The sequence below is a fragment of the Lepidochelys kempii genome, chromosome 2 (assembly GCF_965140285.1).
Source record: "Lepidochelys kempii isolate rLepKem1 chromosome 2, rLepKem1.hap1, whole genome shotgun sequence".
Taxonomy (NCBI): Eukaryota; Metazoa; Chordata; order Testudines; family Cheloniidae; genus Lepidochelys; species Lepidochelys kempii.
Genome location: NC_136381.1, coordinates 250,008,302 through 250,022,056, shown reverse-complemented (window position 1 = coordinate 250,022,056; position 13,755 = coordinate 250,008,302). Strand labels below are relative to the sequence as shown.

Here is a 13,755-nt window from a genome sequence, read left to right as displayed (position 1 = left end):
ACCCCAAATATGGCGATCAGCTAAACCCTGAGCATATGGGCAAGATTCACCAGCCAGATACCCAGGAAAGAATTTTCTGTAGTAACTCAGAGCCCACCCCATCTAACATCCCATCACAGGCCATTAGGCCTATTTACCATGAATATTTAAAGATAAATTAATTACCAAAATCATGTTATCCCATCATACCATCTCCTCCATAAACTTATCAAGTTTAATCTTAAAGCCAGATAGATCTTTTGCCCCCACTGCTTCTCTTGGAAGGCTATTCCAAAACTTCACTCCTCTGATGGTTAGAAACCCTTGTCTAATTTCAAGTCTAAACTTCCCAATGACCAGTTTATATCCATTTGTTCTTGTGTCCACATTGGTACTGAGCTTAAATAATTCCTATAGGAGTTGTGCATCAAGGTAATCAGTGCTGATGGGATTATTAGGAGTTACCAGTTCTCTTCTCTGAGAACAGTTTGCTCACATGTCGTAAGTCCGTTATGGAAGTGTAAGATTTCCAAGAATGGTGTTTAAACAATTTTTCTGTAAGGATATGGTGAAACTGGTACACTGAGCTAACTCATTACCTAAAGGCTGAAGTACTGTAGGCACCCATAATAAACAAGTCTTGGAGGAATATACACATTTTAAACTGAAGTCAATGGGTCTATTCATATGCTTAAAGCTAAATGCATGCTTAAGTACTGTGCTGGATCAAAGCCAGAGTTCTCAGAATCTTGCAGAATCAAGCCTTAACCTTAAAAATCTCCATCAATTATAAAAAATTGTTTGCAGTGAGTTTTTCACAAAAACCAAACATGACGGTGTTATATTGTAAGTAACAACCTTCCCCTCTAACACACACACACAATTAAGCAAGCAAGACTAATGTTAAAATTGCTGGCAACTCTACCTACTCCCACCTGAGTCTTCTATGAGCTAACACTAAATAAGGAAGGGCGTACTTGTGGCACCTTGGAGACTAACAAGTTTATTTGAGCATAAGCTTCAGAGTAGCTCACGAAAGCTTATGCTCAAATAAAATTGTTAGTCTCTAAGGTGCCACAAGTCCTCCTTTTCTTTTTGCAGACACAGACTAACACGGCTGCTACTCTGAAACTAAATAAGGACGACATTTTTAAATGGCCGAGGAAGCCAGCAGGACTCTTCTTAAATCCAGCCCCAGCCCCAGCTTGTTCGCTGCTTAGTGCAAGTGTCTGCACATTCTCTGTCTCCCTGCACCCAGTCCCAGTCCTGTGTTGGAACCCAGCCCTACCCCTGCCTGCCCCAACTCAAGGCAATGTCTCAACAGGCAGCTCTAATTCTTGGTTCTGACTCTGCCTCAACCCTGGACTCTAGCCTTCATGCCCTGGCTCCTGCTCTGCCTGCTAAGCCTTACTCCTACTCCATCCAGTAGGCAAGACTGGTCATGACCCAATCTCCTGATGACTTTTAGCTGATACTTAGCATATATAATACCATTTATATAGCACTTTCTATCTTTAAAGCACTGTACGTACTTTAATTAATCCTCACCTCACCCCTGTGAGGTAGGGTAAATTATCATTCCTATTTTACAAATGGATGAGCTGTGAAATCTCCTAAATGAAACCACAGATTCTTATTCTCAGTAGATAGAGGTTTCTTTTCCTTAGTAGATAATGTTCAGTATTACAGGGTAAAATATTCAAAAATGCACCAATTGGCCCCTTGCTTTCTGTACCCCATTTTTGTGCTAAAACTCAATATTTACATCTCTAACTACTTGGGTTATATCCATAGTCAGATAGAAGTGAAAATACTCAGGTCTGTAGCTGAAGTACAATTCTCCCCTACAGAATTTGCCCCTTCTTAAAGCAAAAGTGAAAACAGCAGACAAAAAGAGGGTCCTGTGGCTAGGGTACTTACCTAGGACTTGAGACCTGGGTTAAAGTCCCTGATCCATCTCAGATTTCTTGTATGACTTGGGCCAAGTCAATTACTCTCTCTGTAAAATGGGGATAATAGCACTTCCCTACCTCATAAGAGTGTTGTGACAATAAAGTCTATAAACATTCAGATACCCATAAAGGGGGCCACATATGTATCTTAGACTGACAGACAATCTATATAGCCTTGGAGAGATCCTCTGTAATTTGCATCCTTATATTCTCACTAAAGAATTTATTTTATATAGAGGTTACATTACAAATTACTCATTTATACTCAGACGGCTAAAAGCAGAACTTAAAGTTCATGTTGCATAAGGGTTTTTGATTTTGCAACAGTCATATACAACAGCACACCAAGAGGTAGTTGGATACCAAAACCAGTATCTGACTATTCTGACTCTGACACAGTGATCCATATTACATCAATTAGGGCTCTGCTCTTTTGAGTTAATGCTCTGGATTTAAAATGAGTAGTGACTGCATGTCCCATGATCTCTTTTATTACCCTATCAGTATTAATGCTGTTCAAAAGAATAAGTTCAAAGTATATTTTAGACTGTTTATTTGAGCACTCAAATTTTCTAAGACCGGGATATTAGTACTAGATGTTTCATAGAAGCATCCAGTAATTGGTTTTCCATTTAGGAAGCTTCTGGAAGGTGGGCTGGGCATCTCTTCTCGGGGCGGTCCTCTGCAGCTGAAACCCATCGTGACTGGTAGAAGGTGGTGGGAGAAGTTCTTAGAGGGGTCACACGGACCACTTCCAGACAGGTCACCCCATCCTGGAACTCCCCCTGATTGGTCAAATCTTCTCTCGGGGCATTCCTATCAGGGCAAAACCCATCCCGATTGGTAGAGGACAGTGGGAGGAGTTCTTAGAGAGGTCCATGACACACCTTGCTTCCGGTCATGTGTCCACCTTGACCCCAGAAGTAATACCCCATGGGGTGGGACTTCCGGTGACTGGTGGGCAGGTCTTATGGGGTCAAGGGGCGGGGTTAATGTTTGATTGACGGTAGGGCCCTAGCAAAATGAGCTCCCATCAATAGCTCACAGTCACACCCACTCCCCTTGCCAGCATCTAATGACAGGTGATCCAATCCATTCCCCTTCCCCTGTAGCTTCTGCTCAGTTCTATAATTTTCTTATCGGTTTGCCAGGCATAAACAAGGATCCTGATATGCTAAACATTCTCCTTTAAACTTCGAATAGATGTTAGTTTTATTTACAGACCAAAATTAGGGCCTAAGATTTCTAGTATCAAAAAACATTCCAGTGGAGAGCAGCACCAACAGGCAGTGCTACTGCAGGAGTAGCCCACAATTATTCCATCACCATACTCTGACCAGAGCAGCTCCTTTCAGGGCAAGAGAAATGGAACCTCCCTCTCATTCCATTCTCCAGAGGGCTAAAGGAAAAGTAGGGATTTCCTGCCCCCAACAAGGAACTAAAGGAGCAATGAAGGGTCCCTCTAACTCTCATATACCCGAATGGGACTAAAGAAACAACTTTTCCCACTCGTATCCCCTACCATCCCAAGGAGAAACAACAGGAGAGCCTCACAGACCCAGCAAGCACATACAACACAAGTGCTCAACAGCAGGTGACAGCCTTTTATCTCATCCCCAGATGGAAAACAGAGCATCTTTTTCCAGTACATCTACCTCTTTAAGGCAAACATCTGCCCACCAGTTTTATATATATATATATATATATATATATATATATATATAGCCCCCATCTCTCTAGTATCAGAAGCTTATAAAAAGTGCTCCCATGACTGCACAAAGGCATAAAAAAACCACCCCCGCATGGCAAATTGAGACACAACTGTCTCCACTTTCCCCCACTCAACAGAGTGGCATGAACCCGCAGATGCCCCTCTCTTCCTTTCTTTCCTTAGAGGTCCTTTGCCTCCATAGTCTGCCACTTTTCTGCTTCTCTCCTTGCCACAGTAGCCTTTGCTCCTTCTTCTCAGTCACATTTGTTGAAGATTTCATTCCGAGGCTTTCCAGGAGACCCAGCTATAGGATTATTATAATACCATCCACAATATACCAGCATGGCTACTGTGAACAGCAAAACTTGTCCTCCTTTAATACCAAAATTTCTTCAGTATCAAATATGTCTTGGGCATTCTAATCCAACAAAATGAATTACCTGCCTAGGTTTCAGCAGAGGCAGGATGTAAATAAGTCCAGTTTTCTCTGAAAGGAAGAAACTTGCTCCAATTTAGAGGAAAAATCTGTAATTTGAAGCCTCTGTGATTCTGTATTTTCAGCTACCTAAAAGCCATGCCTTTTCAGAGAGTGAGTGAGTGAATTAAGTCTAGTATTTGATTGAAAGGATTCACAAATATTTACACTGCAGAAGTTTGTGAGAAGGTAAAGCCCTCATTAGGCCTCGGTGAAAAAAATGCCAGCTAATGTCTAAGGGACAAATGCCACCAAGTGCTCATTTCCTGAATAAATTTTTCCAACAGAATTACAGTGAAATGTTCTTTAGAGCTCTAAGCCCTGGGAAAGAAACTCCTCAAGCCTTGTGAATGACTTTCGGTTTACTCGCTGGTGAGGTGATTATCAAATGTTAAAATACACCTATTGAGCTTGCAATGGATAATGTCTAAAACAATGCTAATAAAAAAAAAAGGCATGACACGAGGAACTCAAACTGCTCCAAGCATCAGAATCATTGGGGCTTCTGTAACTGACAGTAAACTACAGATAAAGTTTGTTGTGTCCCACGACTTAAGCCTCAAGATGGTTATTACTGCTGCTGTGGTGTGTGAGGTAAACCTCAAGCTCACTGATATTTACTTATATGTCAGGTTTCAGAGTAACAGCCGTGTTAGTCTGTATTCGCAAAAAGAAAAGGAGTACTTGTGGCACCTTAGAGACTAACCAATTTATTTGAGCATGAGCTTTCGTGAGCTACAGCTCACTTCATCGGATGCAAGAGCTCATGCTCAAGTAAATTGGTTAGTCTCTAAGGTGCCACAAGTACTCCTTTTCTTTTTACTTATATGTGCATTTTAGAATGATGTCGTACACAATTGCTGAGCTGCAACCTCATGAATATGCAAATCAACCACTTTATTCTGTTTAATACAAATATATTTGAGAGATGGAAGGAAAACTACAGATCAAGATTTTCAAAATTGGGTTCCTAAAGTTTAGCTTCATACTGTAAATCCTCTAAATAAGAATTTAGGAGTCTATTTTAGGCACTCATCTTTTTAAATTTCAGAACGCTATCAGGGCAAATCAGAATATATTCAGGAACTGTCTCTTAGACTAGCTTTTCACATTCATGAAAGCAATTTTAGATTATCTTATTTGGCCTACTGTTAGCATTTGTTTTATAATTCTACATGCTGTTCCTACAAACTTCACCCACACCTCCCCATAGCCAGGAGAGGGAGATAGTGCCAAAGTAGCCAGGCACAGTGTAGTGCTCTCTGCCAACACTACAGGCAGGATGGGATGGCAGAAGACAATAAATAGCTTTTTGGGATCCAACTGGCACCTGGAAAGGACATGTTTTGATGGAAGGGGCAGAAAGAAGAAGCCAGAGAGAAGCCTATATTTAGCAATAAAGGTGGCAATTCTAAGGGAAAGTAGAATATAGAACTTCTAGTCTTCCTGCATTTTTAATAAAGAAAGTACAGAAGATGAAAAGAGGAATACAATTATTTAATGTCTGCTCAGAATTCATCAATATTTGGAGAAAATTATGAAGATGTGCAGTTTCCATTGTGGTATGCAATCAAAATTGAGCAAAATCTGTATCTGTTTTCAATTTGGTAAGTGGTTTGACTCTTAAATGCAGTTCTTAAAGTTATTTTCCTTTTCAAACCATGAAGTTAACATTGCTTGTCAGCTGTCTAGCAGATTCTTAAACACGCTAGCTTGTATTTTATTTAAATACTACTCCTTTTACACAGGAATACATTGTATAAATATGGAACGTTTCACTTATTACTTTTTGAAAGATCAGCAACTGCCTTTGAATTTTAGAGGTGAGAAAGGTCTCCAAGAGACTGTAAAAGGGATCATTAGCTTTTGAGACATTATTTGCTGTCTGTTTTTTACTTCTATTTTGTATTACAGATAACGCAGTCTGAGTCACGATCAGTTGTTTTAAAATGCTCCTCAGTGGAAAGAATCCCACAGTTTGTTTCTATATGTGCTTCATTTCCAGATTTTCTGCTCTTTATCTCACTCCCTCAGGTTTCTAAGTACCTATCTCCATGGCAACACTCAATAATGTTGGTGGGTGGTGTTATCACGGCAGGCTTCCCCACAGAAGATCTCAGACATATGGATTATTTATGAATTTGCATGACAGCACCTACTGAAATATCATTTGGGCAAATTTACACTTCCCTGAAAGATTGAGGCTTCAAAGAATGACAACCTCACTCAGTGTCCTCAGAATCAAAACCGGACACTCAAAAAGCTGAGCTCAGGCACCAACGGGAGTGGGCCCATTCATTAGTTCCCATACCTAATTTGCTGCTGCCTAAAAGTTTCTCTTATCCTAAATAAGTACCTGTTGTCATATCACATAAATTCTAACTTACTGCTGTTTACTCCAGTCCATGACATTTGAGGTATTTCTGATTTCGGACCATAATACTTGTATTTTGTGGTAGCCATATTATTAGGACATTAAAGAGACAAGGTGAGTGATGCGTTATTGGACCAACTTCTGTTAGTGAGAGAGACAACCCGCTGAGCTTACACTGAGCTCTTCTTCATTTCTGGGAAATGTAGTCTGTGTCACAGCTACAAGGTGGATTTTTTAACGTAAGATATTTCCAGGGACCATTCAAGGTGTTAACACCCCTCTAGTCATCGTGGGGAAAGCAATGGGATGGGAAGGCAGGGGAGGGGGGCTAAGTGGGTTATAGATTGTTGTAAGACACCATAAATCCAGTGTCTCTATTCAGCCCATGATTTTTAGAATCTTGCAAAGTTATGAATTTAAGCTCCCAGGCTTGTCCTTTGAAGGTGTTGTGCAGGTTTCCTTTGAAGATGAGAACAGAGAGGTCAGATATAGAGTGATTCATTTTGTGAAAAGTGTTCGTCCACAGGTGGTATGATGTTTTTGTCTTTTATCATTTGTGTGAGTTCACTGTGCAAGTTCATTCAAGAGCATAGTCATTGTCTAGTTTCACTCATATAGTTGTTAATGGGGCATACTACTTGCTGTGATAAGTATGTAGAGGACGCATGAATCCTGAAGGTGTATTGGGGAGGGTGTTGAGCATCACAGCAGTGGAGATATGACTAGGAATTTTGCATTTGTTGTTCTGGTGCCACTCTGAGCTGGTGTGTCCTAGTCTTTGGGGAGCTTGCTTCTGATGAGCTTGAGGGGTTGGCTGAAGCCCAGAAAAGGGGATTCAGAAAAGATTTCTTTCAGAATGTGGTCCCCATTGTATATGGGTTGTAACTGTTTAATGATATCCCATATGGGTTCCAGTTTGGGGTGGCAGGAGCATAAATTTATAACCTCGCCCACCTTGTCTCTCCAGAATATTTCAGACATGTGACAGTTAAATAAAATGTCAGGTACAACCTGTACCACTGTTGGGAATCACCAGAAAATGCTACTGTAGATAGTCTTGCTAGTTCTATGTATATGAGTCATTAGCTCTTAAGGCAGCAAGCGGGGGAAAGAGGTTTGTCAGCTGTGGCAGTTTAGTTTAGATACCAAGCATATCATCTGTAAAATCTGTCTTCCATGCCTGACTCTCTAACTCATAAGAATCTTTTTAGGTGCACCTGCTGCCTCCAGGTTGCATTCATGCAAACAGCCAAACATTAAGACATTACAGGGTGCCAAAACATTACCCAAGAGGTCAAGAATATCTGCCAGTTTCTTCAAAATACCATATTGCATTCCATGAACTTGTTAAAGACACAATTTTTAAAAATTTGAGCATGTCTCTTGACTGTGGACAAATACATCAGCTTTTATCTATCTACTGAGAGTTTATTACATTAGATTTTACAATGCATTTTAGTTGAGGCATATGCAGGAAGCAGACCCTGTAACAATAAAGAACATAAGAGGTAGGTTCTTAACCAGTTCACCTTTTTGGGGGGGACTGCTTTTATTCAGTTTCTTATGTGTCTTAACTCAAACAACAAACGCTGGTAGCAGGGTGTAAAGGGAGAGGGCAGAGGAGAAGGAAGGAATTAATATTAAATGTAGAAAGCATCTAAAGATACAACCTTGACAGAAGCTTTGTCATTCTTCATCCTTGGATATAAATTTGGAGCTGCAGGCTGCGAGAGTATACCTAGGTATGCCAGATATTGCTGAAGAGACTTGGCCAAGTCCACATCCTTTTCCAGCTCATAATTCCTTTCGTTATCAGCAGCACTCCGCTTTGAAGTCCTGCACATCAAAACCAAGGAAAAGAATGTTACCGGCATAAATGATATACACTGAACTCAGAAAAAAAATCACTACATTTTATATTTGAAGCTACAGGAGTTAGCTCTGTGTGATGGTTCTTAACAAAAAATACCTAAAGAATTTTAAACGTGACACTAGAACATGTGGGAAATTTCTATATTTCAGCAAAAAGAAAACATAAATCCACGGGTAAGGTAATAAAAATAATGATTATAATTAATGATCTAATAGCAAATCAGCTACAATCAGGACAAAGTTTTGTCCAAAGGGGGAAAAATATTTGTAAATACAAGAGGCAACATTACAGTTCACCCTAAAGGATACACAGCTGTGCTTACAACAGAACTTCAAAGAAGTTATTAAACCTACAATCAGAATCCATTTCATTTTAGACCAATAGTGGGTCCCACACCTAACTTGCAAAATCCCCAGATGCCATTGGCAAAGGACATGCAATCAGTAGGGCTTAAATGAGGTTATGGGATGGAATGAGTGTTTCTTCTGATCTGCATCTGTGACCTAGATTCTTATGTGATATACAGGTTACCTATTTTTACAAAATATATTTAGCTTGACTCTGAGCTCAGATTGAGCCAGTATGCAATGATACGGTATATCTGTACATCTCTGAATCTGTTCTCATGTTCTTCCTATTTTTTTTTCCCCTTAAGTCTCCAACTCATACATCTGCCAAAAAAAACAACACAAAACCCTCAAATCTGACCAAGTATAACTGCTCTAGGGGTGTCTGTGAGTCTGCCGAAAATCTGGAATAACAGCTCTGAGGTGTGACCAAATCCACTCATCCATCTCATTGAGATGTTAACTTGAGTGCCTAATGATGATAATTTAAATGTCAGCATTGTTAACTATTTCATTCCTCATGTAAGAAAAGAGACAGAGATTCCCAGATATGCATTTCTGTGGGCGACATCTAATTTTGATGTTTATAAGTGGCGTTTGGTACATTCCACCATTTTCTTCCCAATCAAGGAGTCAAGTCAAAGGCGCCCAGTTGCATTCAGACTGCATGCATGATTTTATTTTGAACATCTGCAGTCCAGGGGTGCTGGAACAATTTTTCTAGTGGGGGAGCTGATGATGGAAACCATGTATTTGGTGTTTGTTACTACTACTTCAAGCCAGGGAGTTTGGCAGCACCCCCAGCACTCCTAGTTCCCGCACCACTGCTGCAATCTACTGTGAGCAGTATCTATGTGTAAGGGGATTCTTGTCCCCTTACTAAAACTCAGTGGGGGTGTTTTGGTTGGCTAGCTCCCAGTACCAAAAGAAAGGGTTGATGGGAAATCAGAACCCTGAGACTGACAGTCCCCAGGAACAATGGGGAGAGGCCAATGCTCCAGGTCAGCCTGATTGACAGGGTGGGCAGGCTAATCAGGGAGTCAGGAGGCCAGGGGCGTCCCATCCTCCATCCTCCTCCATGTAAGCTGGGTCAGACAGAGTGGGGTCGAGCTAAGGAGAGAGCAGGGGCCCAAGCTGAGGTGGGGAGCAGAGACATGCCAGCCACAGGAGCCAGAAAAGCAGCCCAGGAAGCAGATCAGTGCTGGGAGCAGAGTTACAGAAGCAGCCCAGAGAGCAGCCCTGTGCAGGGAGCAGAGCTGCAGCAACCAGAGCCAGAGGGGCCAGAGAAGCAATCCAGGGAGCCGGAGGCAGAGTAGCAGCAGCAGCAGTGCTGAGACAGAGTGGTGGAGCCGGAGCTGAGGCAGAGTGGAGCTGGAGCAGTCCAGAGCCGGGTGCGGTGAGCAGCCGGGGAGAGCGAAGGGGACCCTCGGCAGTGGGCCCTGCGCAGGGAGACACCCCAGCCAAGAGGCCTTGCAGGCCAGACTTGGAGGGGGATCGTAACCCTGATGGGGTGGGGGCAATGCTGGGAAGAAGGATCCTGCCACTTAGAAGTCTGAGGGCGTGTGGCCAACGCCAGAGCAAGTGTCCGACCCGCAGCATCCCTGCAGTACTGCCAAGGCCTGAGGAGGAGGCCTGGGACTGTGAGGAACAGACTGTGAACCGCCCTGACATTCCAGAGATGCTGCCCATGATGTCCCCATGCCACAGAGTGGGGTTATGTGTTTTCCTTTAACCTTTCTCATTTCTTCCTTTTTTAAAAAAAATTGATTGCCGTTTAATAAATTGTGTTTGCTCTGAATTGTGTGTAATGATCACTGGTTCAGGGAAGTGTCCAGTGCAGAGAGAGCACCCCAGAGGGGGGACACCCTAGCCTCTGCCCTAAGTGATCACAACAAGGTTGGGGGTCGAGGCCCCAGGAATCCTGGGCCCAGCCTTGTTGGAGTTACAAGGACTCTGCCACACAGGAGAATGGAAGGGGAGCCCTTGAGGTCAGGCAGGCCTCTGGGTAAAGGAAGTGGGAGTGAGGACTCAGATCCTTTCACTAGCCCATTTCACCAGGGTAGTGTGTAAGCCAGGAAAGTTCCCTGCAATAGCAGCACTGTTCCCCCGCTTACATATGGGCATGTCTACATGTAAATTGCTACTGTGGCACAGCTGCAGCCACGCTTCAGTGTAGACACACACAATAGCAACAGGAGGGGTTCTCCTGTACCTGTAGTAATCAACATCCCTGAGAGATGGTAGCTAGGTCAATGAAAGAATTCTTCTATCAACCTAGCACTGTCTATACTGGGGTTAGATTGGCATAGCTATGTCTCTCAGGCTTTTTCACTCACCTGAAAGACACAGCTAGGCCAATGTAGTTTTCAGTGTAGATCAGCCCTCATTTTATGGACTCACACAGGTGGAGTATATTTTGAAGGCGGAGCTTGGAAGAGTACCACCATGCAGAGTTTTATTTATTCATTAACAGAGCGTAAAGACCAGGGAATGGGTGGTCAGGCCTAGTGGTCAGAGCCAGGGTCAGACGTCAGGAACCAAAGCCAGAGTTGGAGTCAAGGTCACACCAAAGTCGGGGCCAGAGTTGAGGTCAGGAGTTACGCCAAAGGTTGAGCCACAATCAGTGTCAGGAGTTATACTATGGGTCAGCACTGGAGTAAGGAACCAGGGAACAGCACCGGGGTCAAGTCAAAAAGAAAAGGAGTACTTGTCGCACCTTAGAGACTAACCAATTTATTTGAGCATAAGCGCTCACGAAAGCTTATGCTCAAATAAATTGGTTAGTCTCTAAGGTGCCACAAGTACTCCTTTTCTTTTTGCGAATACAGACTAACACGGCTGTTACTCTGAAAGGGGTCAAGTTAGAGTCAGACGCCAATATCAAGGATCAAAGTCGAGTCAGGAACAGTGCCAGGGTCAAACCAGAGTTAGGGTCCAGTACAGCAATAGATCAGAAGTTCATGCCATTGCTCAGACAACATCCTGTGCCTCCTTCTGGCGTAAGTAGTATGTCTGGGCCAATCAGTGGGGCTGGATGTTCACTCCAGTCAGCAGCTTCATGGGCGGAGCCTTTAGTGGGCCAGAGTTCTTAGAGAGCTGTTCGGTGGCGGTCACAATCTGGGCACTTCCTGTGGACATATGGGCCTAGGTCTGTGACCAGTGATCTCTCACACAAAGCTTCAGCCTGTCATGTTTATATCTAAAAATCAAGTGTCCTGCCTTAATTCTGATCTCAGAGTGGTGAAAGTCTGAAGTAATTCCACCGTAGTTGATGGAGCTATACTGGTGTGACTTCAGACTCAGGCCACATAACTCTTATGACATGCTATAACAGGGTGGTTTGCCCCTTAAGGGCTGGGACTACTAGGGTTACCATCTTCAAGATTCCCAAAAAGAGGATACTGCTGGGGGGTGGGGGGAGCTGATAGAGGTGGGTACAGCTGGGGGGTTCTGGAGCGCTGTGTGTGTACTGTGTGTATACTGGGAGGGAGTATTTAGGGGATACTGGTGAGGGTATTGCAGGCTTACTCTTGAGGTGGGGGGCAGTGTCACTCCATCATGGTGGTAGGGTGGCTGGCACAGACCCGGGATGTAGCACCTGCCATCTGCCAGTTCCTCCCTGCCTCTCCCTCTCCCCAGGACTGGGAGCCAGGGCCTGGGTAGGTGGGATTTGCAGCTGCGGCAGCAGCGGAGGGACCAATCAGGACGTGCAGCCAGCTCTTTTTGAGCTGTAATGTCTGCTCCACAAAAAATCCCAGACATTTCCTCTTGTTTGAAATATCTGCTCAGACAGGGAATCAAAAAAAAAAGGAAATATCTAGGAAAATTTATGGTAACCCTAGACTAACCAAGCTTGATTACAGAATAAGGCATACCTGTGCTGAATGCATTAAATCAGGTAATTCCCTCTAAGGGGCAAAAGAAGGCTGCAACGAAGGGGGAAGCTCAGGAAGATTATGCAGAATGAGAAAAGGCTTCTGCAGAGAAAACCTTGAGATCCGGAGAGTTGCCCCAAGCAGGAAGGTCTGGGAGGAGGAAGCTTTAGGGCTTTTGTGGAGTTAGGAATGGACTTTATTTTGGTATTTTGAGTTTTATTTGCAGTTTAGTTTATAGTAGTAAACTTAGTCATCAAGGAGGAGTATTTTTGACAAATAAAAAGCATGAAAGGCAGTTTTACTGGAACAGTCCAAGAGGGGAAACTGAGGCAGGCTGCCTGTAGTGTGATACAATGCCTGGAGGAGCCACACAGGAGGCAGCTGTCCCAGCTATACAAACCCTCAGCAGATGGCTGAACTTGGCAGCATCATTTCACTGCAGCCACATTTCCAAGAAAGTAGGGGAGAAGGCCCAGAGCCAACGCACAAGTACAGAGTCTTTGACCAAACAGGTCAGGGATGTGAGATTCTAATAGGTGCAGGCAGAACTCTCAGTCTGGGGGCAAGAAAGGTTATGGTTGCTTTGATACACTCTGAATCCTCCTAATCCTGAGTTGCTCTGCAAACCACGGAATAATTTACAGAGCTCTGGAGGCCTGCATAGGATATGGCAACCTGTCCCAAACTGCCAGTAAGTCCCAGCATTGCCTGGAATTTCTGCAGTGCTGTGAGTTGCAGCCCCAATATGCTTCCCAATCCCAGAACACCAATTACACCCGAACTTGCAAGGGAGACAGTAGAAGGCAACTTTATGGCTGACTTCTTCAGTTCTCGCATCAGGGAATCCTCCACTGGCCAAACCTACAGAGTTTAGAGCAGCTTTGTGCTGCTTTTACTCAACAAAAGGGCTGTGTACTTTCACCACTGGTGTCAAATGAGATACGCTGGTTCTGGGGGACTCAGGCAATTTCTGCAGAGAGGACTATGGGGGCACTACTATGTAGTTCTTGCTAGTTTCCTATGCTACTCGTATCCCCGTGTAAACATTCTGGTACATCAAAATACCCTTCTTTTGTTCCAGAACTCTACATTCTGCCTTGTTATGCGGGTTGGATATCCAGGTTAGATTATCTGAGTTAAACTACACCTGTGCATACAAGTGCACACAC

At 43.4% G+C, this 13,755-nt stretch overlaps 1 protein-coding gene across 3 annotated transcripts in view; it reads right to left on the bottom strand.

Moving 5' to 3' along the window:
* Nucleotides 1-13,755, bottom strand: part of PTPRN2 (protein tyrosine phosphatase receptor type N2) — a 1,057,407-nt gene that overhangs the window by 637,758 nt on the left and 405,894 nt on the right. For all 3 annotated transcript variants that reach the window (XM_073334545.2, XM_073334547.2, XM_073334546.2), the window contains one exon: nt 8,162-8,327. In XM_073334545.2, coding sequence (XP_073190646.1) covers nt 8,162-8,327 — 166 coding nt within the window. The remainder of the gene's footprint in view (nt 1-8,161; nt 8,328-13,755) is intronic.